General features: G+C 40.3%; 1 protein-coding gene across 1 annotated transcript in view; it reads right to left on the reverse strand.

The window, feature by feature from the left end:
• The window catches only part of LOC126212790 (zinc finger MYND domain-containing protein 11-like), a 229,682-nt gene that overhangs the window by 150,662 nt on the left and 57,856 nt on the right, over window positions 1–21,164 (reverse strand). Inside the window, exon 2 of the mRNA XM_049940192.1 lies at window positions 7,385–7,467. Coding sequence (XP_049796149.1) covers window positions 7,385–7,395 — 11 coding nt within the window. The 5' untranslated portion in view covers window positions 7,396–7,467. The remainder of the gene's footprint in view (window positions 1–7,384; window positions 7,468–21,164) is intronic.

Genomic DNA, 21,164 nt, shown 5'->3' on the forward strand with positions numbered 1-21,164 from the left:
AACGTGTCTACGTGTAGGCACGAACGTGTCTACGTGTAGGCACGAACGTGTCTACGTGTAGGCACGAACGTGTCTACGTGTAGGCACGAACGTGTCTACGTGTAGGCACGAACGTGTCTACGTGTAGGCACGAACGTGTCTACGTGTAGGCACGAACGTGTCTACGTGTAGGCACGAACGTGTCTACGTGTAGGCACGAACGTGTCTACGTGTAGGCACGAACGTGTCTACGTGTAGGCACGAACGTGTCTACGTGTAGGCACGAACGTGTCTACGTGTAGGCACTCTTGACATGTGTATCTATATGTAGACAAGAATGTGTCTACGTGTAGATACTCTTAACGTGTCTTCCCACTCCCACCACATATCATCTCGCATGTTACCACTGACGCCACCTTCCTCTATATTAACTGCTAAACATTACGTCTACCAGAACCCATACGATTCCAAACCTAGGATATCCTTCCTGCTCACCTTAATCAGCACCTTCCACCACCTATACCAGCACTGTAATTGGAAGAACATACTACCAAAGGGAAAGCCACCTGTGAAATGACACATCTTATATAGGCTGTTATGTAGACACTGTTTGGCCTTTTACTCATACATCATCAGGACTAACACCAAGTTATCAGTTAGCATGAATAGAGTGTATACTGGCAACACACAATATCCTGCTGCAGAGAATTGGCATTACAATATGTCCTCTGTTCTCGGCAACCGTCTGATCTTAATTTATGTTAATTTCTTCTGTCTCAGCAATTCTTCTCAGTAACTAGTACTTTCTTAACTCCCATTTAGTTTTCTGTATCATTCATTTTTTGACCTGTCTCTTTTTCACCACCCCCACCTCTACCACATACAATGCATATAGCTTCCCATTCTTATTAATTCTTGCACGTTTTCTCAGTAATCTCTGCCTTGCTTTTTCCACATCTTCCTCCTTTAAGTTCTCTGGTTTTCGTAACTCGTCTAGTGCAGTCCGCACCAATCAGTAGTTCCTTCTCATCCTGTCCGGTACGTCTCCCTGGACCCAGGGTTCCGGGCGACTATTCCATAATTCTCCCCATTTCCTAAACCTCGTCAGTCATTTTCCCTCGACTGTCTTCCTTTCTCTTCAACCCTCCTGCCAAAAAAAGGCCCACACACACTTAACTTCACTGATGGCTGTCTCAAAAGCCACGTAAAGGCTGTACGGCCTTCAAAGGTGGAACAATACAGAATTACCAGATCGCTCAATGTTGCCACTCTCAATACTCTTCTTGCACTACGACAATTTTTCCCCACCCTCACACCTGTTAGAATGCAACACGAAAAGGAATAGCCTGTAGTGATATGAGGCACCCTCTGCATGCGCCACACGGTGGCTTTCGGAATATTTATGCAGATGCAGATGTAAATGCAGATTTAGATAGCCGACTCCAGAACTGCCAAGGTCACCAGTAATTAGTGGGCTCGATGCACGTGTCGATTGCCTCTTGTCGGTATATCTCGTAAAAGAAACGTGCAACGGCTGCTTGTGCCTGTTAACATATAACCTGCCTCTTTCTGAAATCCCTTAAGGTTCTTCATTATGAGGGGATTTATAGAATTGTGTGTGTGAATTTAACCAACATTCAATAAACACTTATCAGAAATTAGTACGAACAGTGTAAATGTTCCACCTAAATACTCTGAACTCTAAAAGTTTCTACTAAAAGTATCATACAGAGAAAGGACACCGAGGGTTGCTGAGCAAGTCTGAAGTACGTAGCAACTAGGGCGAGTCGAGTGGTCCAAGAACACAGCAGTTGAGGAGAGGTAACCACATACGCTGCACCTGAAGTTTGAGGAACAACTATGGAACTGGAATGAGATTTTCACTCTGCAGCGGGCGGACTGTGTGCCGATATGAAACTTCCTGGCAGATTAAAACTGTGTGCCGGACCGAGACTCGAACTCGTGACCTCTGCCTTTCGCGGGCAAGTGCTCTATCAACTGAGCTACCCGAGCACGACTCACGCCCTGTCCTCACAGCTTGCCCGCAAATCGATACTCCGCAATCCACCTTACGGTGTGTGACGGAGGCTACCCTATACCACTACTAATCGTTTCCTTTCCTGTTCCATTCACAGAGTGAGGGAACAACAACTGTCTATACACGTCCGCACGAGCTCTAATTCATCGTATATTATCTCCGTGGTCCTCGGGCACTATGGAGGTTGGCGACAGTAGAATCATTCTGCAAATCAGCTCGAAATACCAATCCCCTGAATTTTATCGAGAGCGTTTCTCAAAAAGACTGTCGCCTTCCCTCCACAGATCCCCATTTGAGTTCCTGAAGCATGACTATAGCACTTGTTTGCTGTTCAAACTTACTGGTAACAAATGTAGCAGCCCGCCTCTGAATACTTCGATGTCTTCCTCGAATCCGACCTGCTACGGATTCCTAACACTGAAGCAGTATTTGAGAATGGCTTGCACCAGCATCCAATATGCAGTCTCCTTTACTAGTGAATCACTCTTTCCCCAAATTCTCCCAATAAACTGAAGTCTGCCATTCACCTTCCTGTTCACAATCCTCACATGCTCGCTGCATTTCGTTTCGCTCTGCAGTATTATGTCCAGAGTTTTAAATGAAGTGACAGTGTCGAACAAGACGCAACCGATGCTGTATCCAAACATTACGGGTTCGTTTTTTCTACTTGTCCGCAGTAACTTACATTTTTCTACATTTGGAGCTAGCTGCTATTCATCACAGCAACTTCAAACTTTGTCTAAGTTATCTCGTACCATCCTACAGTCACTCAACTTCAACATCTTACCGTACACCACAACATCACCAGCAAACAACCGCAGATTGCTGCCCACCGCACCCACCAAATCATTTACGTATACAGAGAACAGCAGCAATGCTGGGGTACCCTTGACAATACCCTCGTCTCACAGGTGTGTAGGTTAGGATCCCAGTTAATGGAACGGACCCTGCCAGCGATTCACCCTGGTTGGCATTTGGTAGAGAGTAACCACTGACAAAAAATTTGAATATTCAGTTTTCGCCCAGAGACTGAAAAACAGTACTTATATATGGATCGTCACAGTAGTGTAATGGTTAAGGTGCATTCCCATTTGCAGAAGTTTGTGTGTTCAAACCCCCTACATGTCCAGCAGTTTTTATTTTTTAATCTTTATTTTACTCCTAAGCCTTATTCGTGTCATTTTAATCAGCATTCTAACAATTTTATCTGCTCTCATTTTTCCTTCTTTACTGATGTTATTTTAATTATTAAACTTTGATGTAATTTCTTTTATCATCATCTTATATTTTCATCCATTTTATTGCACTCATTATTTCTATTCCACAATTTGCCTTAACTTCAGTTTACTCATAATCCCTTATTTCATTTAAATCTACATCTGCGTTATTTTGTCCATAGGGAAATAGAAATTTATATTTTAAATGTTTCTATGACACTATCAAAAAAAATTTATACCCTGTAACAAAAAATACATTTTTGACACCATCGAACAGTCAATAAAAATTGATTATTTTGCCTTGTTTTTAATTGATAGATCAGATCTTCAAAAATTTAAATATTATGACAGATAGATAAATAAAAATAATAAAATCCAAGCACACATATCTCCCAAATGGAACAAGAAGGACAGGAAGAAAGAACGAGAACAAATCGAAAAGTTAAAATGACGATTAACGTGAAAAAGGATTAGAAATAAAAAAAATCACACAAATCAATAAACTGAATAAAAATTTACAAGAAGTCATTTCTGTAAAAGGTTTAAAAATAAAACAATGGAAATTCCAGGACAGAATGTAACAATATTATGAAAATGATAGTTGCCACTGGCAATACAGTAGAGAGGCTGAGTAGCAGACAGGCAAAACAAAAAGACTGTCAGAACGTGATCTTTTGGCCGACAAGGTCTTCCTCACAAATAGACTCCCACCACACACACACACACACACACACACACACACACACACACACACACACACACACGGTACCTGATGAGATTCAAGCCTACAACCATCTGCACATGAGGACTGTATCTTGACCATTACACAACACCACATTAAAGCTCTAGATGATCAAGCAAAATCACATTTTTTTTTCCCCCATCTATTACATGCAAACAAGGGCCCACTGTGGTGAATAGCTGCAGGGCGATAAGTGGGACCCTAACCTAAATCACTGTACAGACGGTTTTGAAAAAAAACCCGATCCCACCTCTCCTCGTGAGTGCGCAAGGCAAACCGTAAACGACAGCTCGAACAGCAGTGCACTGAAGCCACCGTCACACCAGGTCTCCATTCTACCCCACATCACCTCATGCTGTTGCCAGTTCTACCTGCAATACTACAGCTCAAATTAAACTATCCTAGAACAGGAGCAGTATTACAAGAAATGGAAAATATCTCTAATAATAATACAGCAAGGTATGAAGGTCATCCACAAAGTAAGTTCCACTGGCTGACAAAACAATCCACGGCCCAATCGACCTCTATCAGTCGTAGCTATACCACTAAAAAGTTTAACGCAGCGAGACAAGTATTAAAGTGTGTGTCTCGGGCCAGTATGACTGGTGGAGCATAAATTCTCATCCGGCATTTGAGAATGAGCGTACTTAGGACTTCAAACAAACTTGGTACGAAATGTCGAGCCTTTACGAAACTTTCTCACTTACCAGCTTAAAGGCAAAAAATTTACGGATAAACTCACTCGCATAGTTATCAGATGTTTGAAGCTGTTTTCTACATGGGAGTTTCATTCTTTAAAGAATTGGGGGTTACTGATTATTTCCTAATTTGCCATTTATGTTTTTAACTTAACTGTTAATACGTTCTACTTCTAAACGGATTATCAAAATATGAGACCTACTGTAAATTTTAAATGGTGTCTTCACATGTTTTTGTGGGAACTGTCAACTAACATTCATTGTCCAGTAGGGCAGGGTAGGCCAAGTTACGGTAATCTGAAGGAGCATTTAGCAACCTACAGGCTTTTCTGGAGCCTCCAGTCAGACACATGCAAGCTGTACAAGAAGGTACTTGCAGAGAAACATCCTGACTGACTACAAGTGTGAGCCGGACTGGGACTCGAAGCCAGCACTTTTTTGCAGGTAACGGTCTTACCGACTGAGCTATCTGTGCACGACTTGCTACCACAACCTGTCTAACAGCTTCACTCCTTCCAGTGCCTCTCTCTTACTTTGCAAACTTCACACGAGTTCTCCCGTCTACTTTGCCGAACTGTCACTCCCGGAAGGAAGCGTATTGCTGAAAAATGGCTTAGCCACAATCTGGGGACTGTTTCCGATATACCTTAAAGGCTGGCCTAATTTTCTTTATTGAATGGATGAGTGAAACACTTGGAAGAGTTGCTGACAAATACACTAATTCATTTACATTTCCTTTCATCTATATGTATAAGGAAGAGTGTCCATTTGTTTGAGTGTTTGTAATCCATACAAAAATAAAGTTTTATTCCAATCTTGATGAAATATTGCACTCTTTACCTTCAAGACAAGAGGAAGATCACTGTCTACACAAGATTTCGTAATCTGAGGTCTCCTAGTGAACATTTGACTGAACATAGCGTGTGTGTGTGTGTGTGTGTGTGTGTGTGTGTGTGTGTGTGTGTGTGTGTGTTGCAATAAAAGCATAATCTGTGATGTAATTGTTATTACTAAACTTTTGGTTTGAAACAGGTGTATACGAAAGTCAAAACTGGAAGCCTAGAACCTGATTGTTATTAATCCCGCAGGTGAAGACATATTCATTCACTGCATTCTGTTGACATTCAGAAATTAAAATACGCCTGTCGATTTAAACTGATTGCAGTTTCCCATGTGGCTTGCATTCGCTATGAGTATCAACAAGGCACAGGACCTGGCACATATAAAACATCCCAGGCAATCCGAGGCATTCCAGCTAGTTACACACAAATGCCAGTAAACCCCTGATATGAAACACCCCCCCCCCCCTCTGCTCCATGAAATCCCAAGTATAAAACAGCTTCAAATGTCTGATTACTTTACAAATGAGTTAATGCTCTAAATATCTGACTTTAACCATGTAAGCAAAGGGGGGAAAAGGGCACCATTGCCATCATGCAGATGGTGCAAAGTCTGATGGTGGGCTGTAATTAAAGAGGCCGAAAATAATTTTATCACAATAAGATTGCTGTTACAAAAAATTATGAACGACACACATGACCCCAGTGCTTGTTTCGTGATACGTGCCACGTGGATTCTTCCCCCAGACAACAGTTTCTCAGAACTCCGTAGGTAGGAACTTGCACTATAATCACGTCCTTAGTTCTCACCACCCACCTGGCCTTAATTTACATTAATTTATTTAGTCTCGGCATTTCTTCACAGTAACTAGTCCTTTCTTTACTTCCTTTCAGTTTTGTATATCCGGCATTTTCCGAGCTGACTATTTTTCGACACTCCCTCCCACCTCTATCACATACAATGCACTTACCTTTCTGCTCTTATTAACTCGTGCAGGATGTTTTGGCAGTAATACCTGCCTTTCGTATTATCGTATCTCCCACATTTGAGCTCTCGGGTTTTCAAATCTTGTCCTGTGCAGTTCCCGACTATCAGTCTTTTCTTCTCATCCCATCTGGTAAGTCTCCCCAGACCTGTAGTTCTGGATGACTTTCCGAACTCTACCCCGTTTCCTAAACTTTACCAGTCCTTTTTCTTCACCCCTCTTCCTTCCCCTTCAAACTTTCTGATACAAGGAAAAGCCACTGGCTCCGAAAGCTTCCAAATTTTAAAACCTTCGTAAATGTGTTCTCCTGCCCCGATTTTGTGAATAGATTTTTTACCTATCCAACTACATTAAATAATGAAGAACGTCCTATTCGACTGCTACTCTGAGAGGAAGAGTGTGGCACAACAGAGCATGTCAGGTTGAGTCATGTCAAATCAATTGGAACAATGATTTTGGGTGGGGGGTTATGAAAATTAAGTTACGCCACAAAATATTACATACTACCAAAATTAACCCCACCCCAAGAACACTTGCCTGGCTGACCACTAAAGGCAGAAAGAGCTAGCAACTCTGAGAACAACTAAAGGTTGATTAACATACAAGGTTTTCTGTTTCATACACAGTTGTTAGAAGTTCTTAAAAACTAGCCTACACATTCCTGTCTAACTACTGCAGTCTTGCTGTCTGTGGAAATGACTAGAATTTACTTTCTGGATGACCGAACTACACTGTTCCTTTAAATGTCAGAGTAAATGCAAAGTTGTGTTAAAAAAGCAAAAATGCAATTAATTGTTACACATGCATAAAACTAGGAGAAGCACAGAACAAATTATGTTAATTTCTCAGTGTGCAAGATGAAGTGTCTGTCCAGAGGTAACTCACTTTTTGTTCATGGTGTACCGGCTCTGTTCTGGCACAGGAGAGAGAAGATAAATTCACATGCCGCACCCTCAAATGTGCGGCACCTGAAATACACACACCGTACTGGTTAGCAACATATTACACAAAACCTATTGTAAACAAATCATTTGCAAATATATGTTCCCAAAACTCATTATTTTTTTGCTGGAAACCTAAGTATGTAAGTCAAGCCTAATGGGGAAACTGCAGCATTTGACAATGTAAAGAAATGAAACAAATACTCTAAATTGTTTAAGTACTCTAAATTCTTAAATTTTAATACTGATAAGAACAGGCAACGGAACTGACACATTACACGTCATCTTAAACATCTAAGTACTGCAATTTCTGCATTACACATAAGATTAGATCTCGGAGATCAAACGTCAAAAAGTTTGCTTACTTTTACTATTTGCATTCACTAATGTATTATGCAGTACATTCTGTGGGAACTAATCACTGAGAAGAAAGTGTTTCCTGCGCAAAGTATGTAGTATAGATCAGTAGAGACATTCCTTAGCTTCTGTGAAGATACCAAGATAACACCATTTTTTTCCCTTTCTCCTTAGGATGGGTTTACAATAGCATTAGTTTTGTAATTTTGTTCCTATATTCATCCTGTAGCTGCTATTTCCGTAATTGTTACTTTATCTGATGATGTGTAGTTTTCCATTTATAATCACGTGTTATAAAAACTTTTCTAAGAATATAACACCATAAAATAGTAATCACACTTAAAGAGTGTGAACACAGTACTCTGTGTACAACCCGAATTGTTTCAACGCATATCGTGGACAGCAAATTTAAAATAGAAATTTATTATAGTACTATTACATCATGGACTGTGACCTCACAAAGTGAACTTGAAAAGTACACCATGTGGACAGTCCAGTAACCTGTGTGCCAAGCAGATGTTTCTTTTGCGACAGTGAACTTATTGAACACACAGATTAGACTGCCTCCTTCACAAATTATTGTGACAAACTGTGAGGTGACAGTCTCCCATCAGGGACAGTGAAGAGAGAATTATACCGAGTCGAATGCTTTCTACTGGCCTGGTACGCCACAACAGTCTGCCAATACTGTGGTAATTTCTCAATCCCAGGACTGTAGAAGTCAAGTGGTCAAAGCGAAGAACACATTGAGGCACGTTCAGAGCGCTTTTTCATACCGAAAGGAAGCTCTTTGAAGGTTGTAGAACAGGAAGTGGAAAAAGTGAAAATCTGAGGGTGAAAGACCAGGTGAATAAACTGGGTGCAGAATGATTTCCCAAACAAACTAAAGTATACTTTTTGTCAGTCTAGCAGAATGCGGGTGGGAGTAGCAATACTTGACGCAGTCTTCCTGGTCATTGTTCTTGGAATTCATCTGCAAAGACATCTCAGTTGTTGACAATAAATGTCAGCAGTGACTGTTACACCTCGGGGAAGCAATTCTTAGTACATTACACCATCGCTGTTCCACCAGACGCATAACATTATCTTTTGCGCACGCATACAGGTCTCTGTACGTGGAGTTGCTGCTTTGTTTGGGCTCAACCATTACTTTCCTTTCCTTATATTAGCAAAAAGGCACCACTTCTCATCACCTTAAATGATAAACAATAGGAATGGTCAGTGTTGTTCATGAGCCAATTGGTGACAAGCAAACAGAGATGCACATATGGCTACCCACCCACTAATCTTTACGGTTTAGGCTTAGAGCATGTGGTGTCCACACATCCAATTTTTGAACCCCTCCTACTGCACGCAAATGTCGCGTGACGGTGGAATGACACAGTTCATCAGGTACACCTGACTCGATTATTGTGGACTGAGGTGTTTAAACAATGTTCGTGAAACCCTGAAGGTTTGCCAAAACAAATGTCCTTAAAACAAGAAAACCATTTTCTTGCTGTGCTGTGTCCAATGGCATTGCCCCATACGTGGTGCAAACATTTATGGCTGCCTCCATTGCACTCAAACAGAAGAGTACATCAGAAATGTTCAGATTTCTCCACTCGTCACTCACTTTTCTAGTGTTCACAGCTCCACTCACTATCTCCACAGTGACGATGTACGGTTTGCGGGGCACTGAACTCCGCAGTCAACAGCACTTGCACAAAATCCCAGTTTTTACACACTCCAATTTTTATACAATCCACTGCAGCCACTGTCACAAATGATGATGAAAAGATGAGGACAACACAAACACCCTGTCCCCGGGCAGAGAAAACCTCCAACCTGGCCGGGAATTGAAACTGGGACCCAATTATCCGGAGGCAGAAACGCTAGCCACTAGACCGAGAGCTGCAGAAAATGGCTCTGAGCACTATGGGACTTAACTTCTGAAGGTCATCAGTCCCCTAGAACTTAGAACTAAGGACATCACACACATCCGTGCCCGAGGCAGGATTCGAACCTGCAACCGTAGAGGTCGTACGGTTACAGACTGTAGCGACTAGAACCGCTCGGCCACTTCGGCTGGCAAGAGCTGCAGACAATATCTCCAAACTGACAATATGTAAACTCAAATAGCAACAATGAACTACAAATAAAAATAATGACAATCGGTAAATAAACCCAAAGCAACAGGAAATACCATAACGCATCAACCTACTATTAAGCAGTTTACCCTACTCATTTATGGGCTGCCACTGTTCTCAACAGACTGACTACAGCAGCTAGGTTATTATTCACCAAACTCTATAAATGTTGGGAAGCTCTTCTCTCACAAACTAATGTCAGAAATGTATCATTTGCGCTGTAATTAAATCTTGCTACTTCTCCCTCTTGTACCTTTGTGACATAAATCAAATCCCACCCATATTAAATAATACTTTCAGTAATCTCAAAATCTAAAACCAAAATTAATTTGTTTCATTAAATAACTTTCCAAAGAAAAAAAAACTGTATTAATGTGAATGCTCTATCTTTTCCACTGCCTTCATTCCTGTACCATTTATGTGTACCACAGCTATTTGCAGAGTTCTTTCAGTTTGTTTTCTTCATATTTTGCTACATATAAATGTACACTCATGCTCATAAATTGAGGGTAATTGCGAATGTGGTGCCACACAATGTGCCACTACACGAAACTGTCACTAATAGCATAGGCACATAGGGAACACACACGACACAGGTCTAAGTCCACGGTATTGGTCACAAGTTGAGAAAACCGTCCCAAAACACATGTGCAACAAAACACCGCTGTTTCCTGCGCATGTACCCCAACATCAATATGGGATATTATCATCGTGCAAACGAACACAGGCCGCACAACGGGTTGGCATACTCCGGATCAGGTGGTCGAGCAGCTGCTGGAGTATAGCCCCCCATTCTCGCACCAGTGCCTGCCGTAACTACTGAAGTGTCAGAGATTTGAAGACGTGTAGCAATACGTCGACAGAGCAACCCAGACGTGCTCGATGGGGTTTACGTCTGGAGAACAGGCAGGCCACTCCATTCGCCTGATATCTTCTGTTTCAAGGTACTCCTCCACGATGGCAGCTCGGTGGGGCCGTGCGTTATCATCCGTCAGGAGGAAGGTGGGACCCACTGTACCCCTGAAAAGGCGGACATACTGGTGCAAAATGACGTCCCGATACACCTGACCCGTTACAGTTCCTCTGTCAAACACATGCAGGGGTGTACGTTCACCAATCACAATCCCACCCCACACCATCCATCCACGACCTCCATACTGGTCCCTTTCAAGGACATTAAGGGGTCGGTATCTGGTTCCTGGTTCACTCCAGTTGAAAACCCTGCAGAATCCCTGTTGAAACTATACCTGGACTCATCCGTGAACATAACCTGGGACCACTGTTCCAGTGACCATGTACTGTGTTCTTGGCTCTCCTGTGACCAGGGGTCAGTGGAATGCACCTTGCAGGTCTCCGGGCGAATAAAACGTGTCTGTTCAGTCGTCTGTAGACTCTGTGTCTGGAGACAACTGTTCCAGTGGCTGCAGTAAGGTTCCGAGCGAGGCTACCTGCAGTACTCCGCGGCCGTCTGCGGGCACCGATTGTGAGATATCGGTCTTCTTGTGGTGTCGTACACTGTGGACGTCCCGTACTGTAGTGCCTGGACACGTTTCCTGTCTGCTGGAATCGTTGCCATAATCTCGAGATCACACTTTGTGGCACACGGAGGGCCCGTGCTACGACCTGCTGCGTCCGACCAGCCTCCAGTCGCACTAGTATTCTACCCCTCGTAACGTCATCAATGTGTGTTCTTTGAGCCATTTTCTACACACTGTCACCATTAGCACGTCTGAAAACGTCTGCACATTTACTCGCTGCACCGTACTCTGACGTGCACCGACACACCTCTGCGTATGTGGATTGCTGCCAGCACCACAGTGTGATGACCGTCGGTCAAATGCACCGCACCGTCATACCCCGAGATTATTTAAACTCGCAAACTGCCCACCAAAGCGTTGTTTCACCACGTACCAGCGTTATCTTTAATTTATGAGCACAAGTGTATATCTGCCGTGTTAGTGTCACTCCTGCATTCTGCATGTTCATTCAATTTATATATCTAAATTTGTCCTCTTTATTGGAATGTCCTAGTAAAATATGCACCCTGTAAAGTGTCTGCCAGTAAGTCAGAAGGCTGCAATCAACAAGAAGCGTGTAGATGGATTTTCACTTGTGAAGTCTTTAGACCGTACAAAAACAGTGACTCTGACATATAGATGTTGCACGGTATTTATTTACACTTCAGTATTCACCATACTACGGTATTCCAAGGCACTGTGTGGCCTTGTTTACTGCTTTGCTGATGTCAGTAATTTGTTCAATCCGAGTGAGAGTAATATTTAATTCTCGACAGTTAAATTTTCACGGTTGTAGGTACTCCAAAATTAATGTCCATAAAGTATTATCTACATTTAATTAGAAATGTATCAGATTACCTCCACTTTTGTAACATGACCAGTCATTTTTGGCAAGATTAATATCGGGGAGGCCTTGCACTTGCACGGGTAGCACAATGTAAGTGTGCGATTACACTAGTCAGCTTTCAGCAATGATGTCATACAGCAGGCAAGAGCGGCATAAGCGTACGTCTGTGTGACATCGACAATCTAGTGTCAACAGGTGGCTGACACAAATACGTGCTTTGTCACATTTGTGTTTTTGGAATCCCTACAACTGTGTTATTCATGATATAAATAATGAAACACTGCACTAGTTGCATATGTTTTGATGCTTAATATGACACTTTTAGAAAATTTATTCTCATTATCAAAAGGAAATACCGACCTAGATATTTTATGTCATGTTCATGTGTGTGGAGTTCTGCCTCTCAAGCCGTGCGATTGTTGTTATTGTCTACTGCAATCTGACATATTTCTTTGGGGTGATTATCCGAAATATCGCATAAAATACCTACGTAAATATTAGTACTTGATCGTGAGAATAGAGTCTCGTAAACCCCTGTTCAAGTCTTAAAAGAAAAATATATGTAACTGGTACACTGTTTCATTTTCAAAAATCATGAATGCTGTTTCTGCTAAAGATGGTCCATGCCTAACTGAAGGTTTTCAGCAACAGGCGAAGGCTGTTTCAGCTTTCAATGTAATACTCAGATGCCACAATGTACAATTTTACATGTTATTCCAGAAACACGTGAATCAATAATATGTAAGTCATCCAATAAGGAATTCATGAAGATTAGGTCATGTTATTTGAGTACAAATAAACACATTAATTTCACTTACGGGGACTACTGAAGAACGGGATACTACACGTCGGCTTTGACCAATGACTTCAGAATTTGCCAAAGATGATTTATTAGACAGATTTAACAGCAAAGACGAGTGTTCGTGAACAACGGAATGCAGGAGAGGAAACAGATGATTGACACATATCACGTACAGTAATATTTCGAACATAATGTTAAGGGTATCACTTGTTTGAGTTCTAGTACTTCCATTAAAAAGTGAAGAAAAAAAGGGATAGCAGTAACAGGAGCATGGAATATCTCAGTTGGAGTATATACGAGTTGTTTCTCAAACTTCTGTCGATCTTACAGTATATTGATAATTTCGACTTCTGTCGATCTGTATAGCTTAGCTCCAGTATGGGATACAAATTTAACGTATGTCGACTTCTCCGTTTTCGTTAGAATTAGTATCCTATCATACAGGATACAAATTTTGCAGGTGTTGATTCTTTTGCCTCTGCTACTATTAGCATTCTGTTCTTACGTAGACTGTATTACTAGCGAAGGCGGAAAGACCTACATACAAAATACTTATATCCCATACTTTAGTTTACCTATATGTCAACTGAAGAATAGGATACTACTGCTAACAGAGACGAAGAAATCGAGGAATGTAACATTAGCAGCCATTGTTCAACCTCACGAAGGTGGAAAGAAACTACACATATAAAATTTTTACCCCATACTTCAGTTGACCTACATAGGTCTTGCTAGTGACGACAAAAAGCCCGACAACAGTAAATTTGTATCCAACTCTTCAGCTGAGCTCTATAGGTCAATTGAAGAATAGGATACTAGTACTAGCGAATGGGAAATAATGACTTTTATAATGTGTATCCTCTACTTCAGTTGACCTGTATATGTCAACTGAAGAATGGGATACAAATTTTACGTATGTCTGTCTTTTTGCCTTCAGTAGTCCTTGTATAGAATCGAAAAAATCCTAGTGATACTAGTACTAGGTAAGGGAAAAAGAGCAACGGCTGCAAAATTTGTATTCCGTACTGCAGCTGATGAACCCGTACTTAACGCAGAACAATGTAATACGACAAAGAGATACATCAAAATAGACGAATTCAGTACAACATGAAAATGAAAAACTAAACTTACCATACGCAAACTCCTGTGCAAGAACCCAAAGCTCACCTTGAGAGACATCAAGAAAAATCCCAAACCCACATACACAAGGAAAACAGCATCACGAAAGCACACACACACACACACACACACACACACACAATATAAAAAAAAACCGACAGTTCACATCAACAAAATGAAGTAAAATAATAAAAAATAATCCACAGAAGAAAATAACCTAAAATAAGGAAATGAAGAATGTTTTAATCATCCCCACCAAACCCACCCTTCTCCTTAATTATCAGTTAAACTCCCATCGTCATCCCAACCTGAACTTAAGTAACAAATTTTGGGCGATACATTTGCCCAACATGTTTAAGCAAACACTTAAACAGGCAATATGTATCGGGTACACTACGTCTCCACGAATATTCATCTAAATGGCTCTGTCGTGTCGAAATGCGTCATGTCCCCCTGCCTACTACAGATTTTATGGTTGACCAATAACCTTCTATACTATCGGTAGAACCTCCAACTGATGAAGATCTGAATTCCATATTATGATTTACGACAAGATGCTGAAAACCCCTTATATCCGAATCCCCATATGAAGAAAAACCATCGGAAATAACTAACAGAACCTTCTGCAACATGATCTTTAATTAATTTCACCGACACTTTCTTAATTCGATTAGTAACTACTTTAGAAACTACCTCATCACATTGTGGATATGAAATTTCAGCCCACCAAACCCATAACCCCACTGCAGGTTACCCCCGGTTGTACTTTTTTTGCCAAAATGAGACTCATCGATTTCGACCATATCACTCCCCCCTAAAAGCCCCGTATACTGTGTATATCGCCCCCAAACTTTGCTACAAAAAGAATGACGACGGGGTCCCATACTCCGAGAAGCGTAGGGGATGATGCGGAAGACCCGCACCGCCATACTAGGCGAGGTTCTAGAGGAGGTTGTTAGCCATTGCCTTCCGCCGACCGTAATGGGGATGAATGATGATGATGAAGACGACACAACAACACCCAGTCATCAAGAATACCAGTCTAAAACGGTACGCTCACTCACGCGACATTCGTGGATACCTCAAACACCAACAGTATGTGGTTTTTATTACGTCCCTCAAGGCCAGCTTCGATATCTCAAACCGTGCTCCTCGTGTAATTGAGCGCGAAAGTCGATCCTTGTTAAATCTCCATACGAATAAATCGTGAATACGACGAGCAGACACACTATCAGGCGTATATGTTTGCCACACTCACGGCACCGAACGTACTCAGCAAGAAGACCAGACAGTTGCAAAAATCTAATGGTTGCTATCATATCTATGCCCGAAGCCTGCTTTAAGTCTTCCATATTCATGGGAATAGACAAATCCATAAATACAAAAACGAAACACTAAACATTCTAATAAATGAAAAGCACCAGTTTACTTTTGTTCTACAATATTGTAGAACAAAAGCAAACTGGCGCTTTTCGTTTATTATAATGTTGTTCTACCAAGAAACGACGGAAGATTCTGTTATTATGACTAAACATTCTTCTAAATGAAAAGCTATTCTTCCAAATTATCTAAAACTCGTTGAGAATGACATGAAGTACCGAAAGAATTTGAAAGAACCAATTATTTAAATCAATGCAAAAGAAAGGGGATAAATTCTAGCGTCTAATACCACCCGCGGCTTTGACCAATGACGTCACATGTAAGGCAAAGATGCTGCAATGGACAGTCTATGAATAGAACACATCACATCATACTCTTCAACGATTGTAGCATGACATAAAATACATTTAACGCGACTATTATTTACGCCCGAATTTCATTTAAACGAAGTGAAGATGACAGAAATAAATAAGAACACGAGAGCAATTACAAGTGCGTATATATTATATTTTCCACACGTACTGCAAGAACGATCTAAATAATGAACCGTCGAATAGTTGGAATCGGTAACTAGAAGCAACCTATGTAGGAGGTCATTTCTAGTTACCGATTCCAATGTTACTGTTTGTTGCGCAAAAATATTATAACATATCCGAAATGTGCTTAAAAATTATCTTGTTAGTGAACTACAGTTCGTACTTTCTCTTTCTAAAATGTGATTCACCTACTTCAACTATAAAGCCTGCCCCCCTCCCTAACCCCAATGACCCCCTATACTTCATAAATTCCCCGCAGACTTTTCCACAAAACAACAACCAGTCGACTACAGTGCCACACGAGATCCCTGCTTCGTGCACGACATATTTGAAAGAATATTCACAGCAAAACTAGTGGGTTAGCATGACAATTACTTCTAAATTCAGCGTCGATCTTTCGAACCACGTCCCCCTGCGTATGGATCTCCACTTATTTTTTCTGCACCTCCACATGTATTCGTCGGAAGTTCGTGATAACGCAATCATCGTCAAAACCATGTAATTTCCACAGACTTGCAAAATTCAGCAATGACGCTCAATGATTGCAAAAATTGTATAGTTGATTTACGGTCACTCATTTTCTGAAGCAGAATTTTCGCTGTAAAAACAACTGATTCATCCAAAACAAACAGCGTGAGAAATCAAGATCTAATCACGACTACTTATAAATCACGACTACTTTCATTAACAAAAGATTCCGAAAACAAATTACGAGACCAAAACAATCTACATCGAAGTTTTAATATAAGCGCGTAACGAGGAAACCCAGAGAACTCATTTAACGTTCATCGACAGCAATCTGCGGCATAAACAAAATAACATCACACATTACGTGATTGGTCAAAGCCGACGGGTGGTATCGGACACTGGAACTGATCCAAGAAAAGAGTCTTACACAATGTCTAGCGCTGTCTTTTAAAAACACATTCACTTACGAGTATTTCAACTTATCCACAGCAGCCAACAGATTTATCCTCTATGGCTAGAAAGTAGAGACAATATCTATGAGCAACCTATGACGTCATTGGTCAAAAGGGTTGCATCCCATTATTCAGTATACTTTGAACACACTTCGCTTTGCAGACCATTTCCTTCCACATAGTTTCTTTTTATATGTAAGCTTATCATCGTCCACAGTGCAGCTCATTCGAATGCAGCTATTTCTTTGTAAGACTGCAACCGCTTATTACGGTTTCTGTTGTTAGCGTGCTTTGTGGTGTGAAGAATTTACATAATTTACAAGGAGCACTAGGGTGGTAGCCACGTCACAAGTATACTTCGTCATTTCATAGTACACTGAAGCAAACGAAGCGACTTGCAAACAATGGGCTAACTATGTTATATCAAAGATCTTTTACTAAAAGCTTCAGTTAAAAATTCTCAAGAATTGATCTAAAGGCTCCGACACATACAGACATACATACATATGATTATGGACTTTGGTATGTATTTATTGTTAACCACCGCCACGAACACTAAATTGCTGATGTCCCCCAGCCGTGCGCTAAGGCCTGTATATGTCGCAGGCCACGACTTCCAAGGACGCTACTACAAGAGGCAATTTTGAAACAAAGACCTTGTAAAAAATAACTAGACTCACTGATGGCGCTGCAGTCGCGGGATAATTTGAACCTTCCGCCGGACGCCATTATAGTGGTTGTAGTCTGATGTGTTGTCTAGTATTGTTGTTTATGAAGACCCTGATTCAACGTTGTATATTTGTTGGGGCGTACATACAGTATTTGTTACTCGTAATTCTACTGTCTGTACGTTCCAATCAAAAGAAGTACAATGGTGAAGAGTTGTGCAGCAATTAATTGTACAATTAAATTCGAGAAAGGAGCGAATATTACATTTCACAGGTATGTGAATATTTTAAGTTGTTTTGTATGTCAGTGCACTTGCTTAATAAATGTTTTTGTAACACGGTATTAGCATAATGGCTGTGCATCTATTTGCAGGTTTCCTTTCTCAAAACCACAGCTGTTACAAAAATGGTTACACGCTGTCAGGAGGCAAGATTTCCGACCGACAATACCATTTTATATGTTCTGATCATTTTGAAGAAAGTTCGCTGATCGATAGTGTTTTCATGGTCTAGATTAGGTTGAAACTTGATAATTTGGTCGTGAGTTGCCAAAGCACAATGCCATATATAACGCACTTCTCGTCATAAAATCTAAAGCAAGGTAGAGTCAGAAAATATCTATTAATATAGTGGGCACATCTTCGAGTATTTTGACGCATTTTGCGTACATCTATCGTAAACGAACTACGAAAAATGCTAGGGGTCCAGTACATAATTTTTAGCTACGGAAGATTCCATGTGGTACGTAAAATAAATTCATAAACAGTGACTAGTTGCTGTTTGTTCATAAATTAAAAAGTATATTGTAGTAACGTATTTAAATGAGGCATTATGTTTGCGACCTAACTCAAGGGAAGGCGTTTTATAACCAAAAGCGATGTATAAACATTCGAACTCCGCGCGTCAGTTTACCACTCTAATGGCCGCCGGCCAATTATTCAATTTGTCCGCTCTTCACAGTCGACCACTCGTGCGGTTGTGGGGCCTGTTTTGAAAGCAGCGGATGATATTTGTAAACGGAGGAATGGAGCAAGGATAAAATTACAATCAATTTTCGGGTTATTTACTTAAACACAAATTATTTCGAAACAGATGGAAGATTTAAAAAATGGAGAGAAATTTATAAATTGTAATTTACGTAAGAGAAGCACAGAGAACTTTTTATTCCATAACAATCTAGTGCATGGTGAATCTGAATATTGTAAAATAGCGTTGATTTTTAATAGTCTAACGGGCGTACCGCGGGAAAGTGGGGGTTTTGGGTCTCGAGAAACTGCAAGACGACGCAACAGGGGGGAAATCAAATAAATAGGTAATAACGTACCAGTATGTGAAACAATTGCATGAAATGTGGAAATACCGCTACACAAATCCTAAAAGAAAGCCAGTACAGAAATAACACAAATTTACAATCCAGAAATCCTATTACAGTTCAGTGCACGCACCTGCTGCGAACACCATCTAAATATTGAACCATGGAATGGTTAGAATTGGTAACTATAGCTTAATTCTACTTACTGATTCGAATACTGTTACTTTTTGTGAATTTTCGTTCCTTGTGTACTGGCTTTTGTCTTGGGATTTCTACGTCGATTTCTGCACATTTCACGATACTGTTCTTTTTATTCTCCATATTTCATTTTCCGTTGTGTTAAATTTTAGTTTCTCCCATACCTTCACGCGGAAATCGTTTTAGATTCAATAATTATTATTAAAAAATTAACGCTTTTTCACAATATTGCAGTTTCACCATGCGTTGTATTATAATGGAATTAATGGTACTTATGCTTATCTTACTCGCATAAATTACACCAATAATTTATTTGAGACTTGTTCATTTCTCTTCATTTGTTAATTATTTTCGTTACCTTCAATTCTTTTCGATATAATTCGTCGTTATATAATTAATCGCGTTAAGTACGACTAATCTCGTCGTATTCTGCTTTCATTTGTTTACGGATATGATCAGTTGCTTTCAAAGCACAAAGATTGTTTCTATGTAACGGCTTTACCTTAGGCATGACGTCACTGTTCCCTGGTGGGTGGAATCACTGTTAAAACAGCAAGTTTTAACAGTTAACTCTGGCTCATGTCAATGAAGCTTTAGCTGGCAAATAAGTATTTAGCTGCTTGAAGGAAAGTTATATGGATTCAACGAAGATTTTCAAACCACGTTTTAATATTCAATGAAATTTTATTGTTAGACTGAATTAAAAAGGAGAACAAAGCAAACTAAAGCTGTGTTGAGGTCCGTTACACAAGAACAAAAACCATAACTACGAAATGTAGACACCTGAGAGCGTCGGTGAAAACGCTGTTGCACCATAGCTGACATCAACAAAGTAACGCAGCTTCACAGTAATGAATGAATCTGCTCTAAAAAAGGCAGACTTTGATTTAATCAGGATGAATCGCTGTTGCAATAATATACCAGTGACTGAACTGGGGAGACGAAAATCGAACTTCTCTTCAGAGCAGTAGTTTGCTAAGTCAACCTCACTACAATGCACTGATGATCTGAATGAAGCAATACTAAATGTAAGTTCCATGGATACAAATTAGGGTTTGAACTGCCACATATAGTTATGTATACCACCCGCTTCGAACCTTTATAATGCAGTTTATTATGGATACGTAATTCAAGTAATGTTATACACTCCTTCAAAATCAATAGTTTGAATTACTGTGATGTCCAGCAGACACAAAATTCATAAAATATAAATTAATGCTAGCCTGTTACGCAGTACAATTACCGCAAAAATAAAAGTGCACATAATAAACCTTATTTTATTCCAGCTTTTTTCTGGCTGCTTCTTGTAAACACATTTAGCTTATTTCGCTTTGCAAAGATGGCAACGCTGGGTGGAATCTGACAGCAGTAGCGACCCGGCTTTCAAAAACCCAAAATATCTGGAGATTCAGTTGTACAAATCTGGAGGTGCAAATAACCAAAAAATTACAATATAATCTCGAGACAACTGATATCTTTCCCTATGACGTCGCAGAGCATAAGGGCTATTAGAACGCAAATAAAAGACTAGATATACCCAAAATAAGGGAAAGGCAACCATTACCTGTGCGTGGTGCACAGAACCGCGTACTAGGAAACAGTTAACCTAGCATCTATTTCCGTTAAAACAGTTCAACCAAAAGTTTTCATCACCATATTTTGAACTTCATACGGCCCACCATGCTAATAATTCACTTCCATTTTTAACAGCGAATTCCAGTTTCTTTTATGTTTATTCACAAACTTAACATTTTCTCGGTGCTTTTTTCTTTCTACATTTTTTATTATAAATCTTTTTTTCACCATGTGATACAGAAATGTCACATCGGCAAAGAACAAAACTGAAACGACGGATCTTTTCTAGACTCGGTAATTCCTGGAAAACGTTGTGGATTTTTCTAACCATAATGAGAAAACACCGAATAAAAATGCTATGAAA

The sequence above is a fragment of the Schistocerca nitens genome, chromosome 11, assembly GCF_023898315.1.
Source record: "Schistocerca nitens isolate TAMUIC-IGC-003100 chromosome 11, iqSchNite1.1, whole genome shotgun sequence".
Classification (NCBI taxonomy): Eukaryota; Metazoa; Arthropoda; class Insecta; order Orthoptera; family Acrididae; genus Schistocerca; species Schistocerca nitens.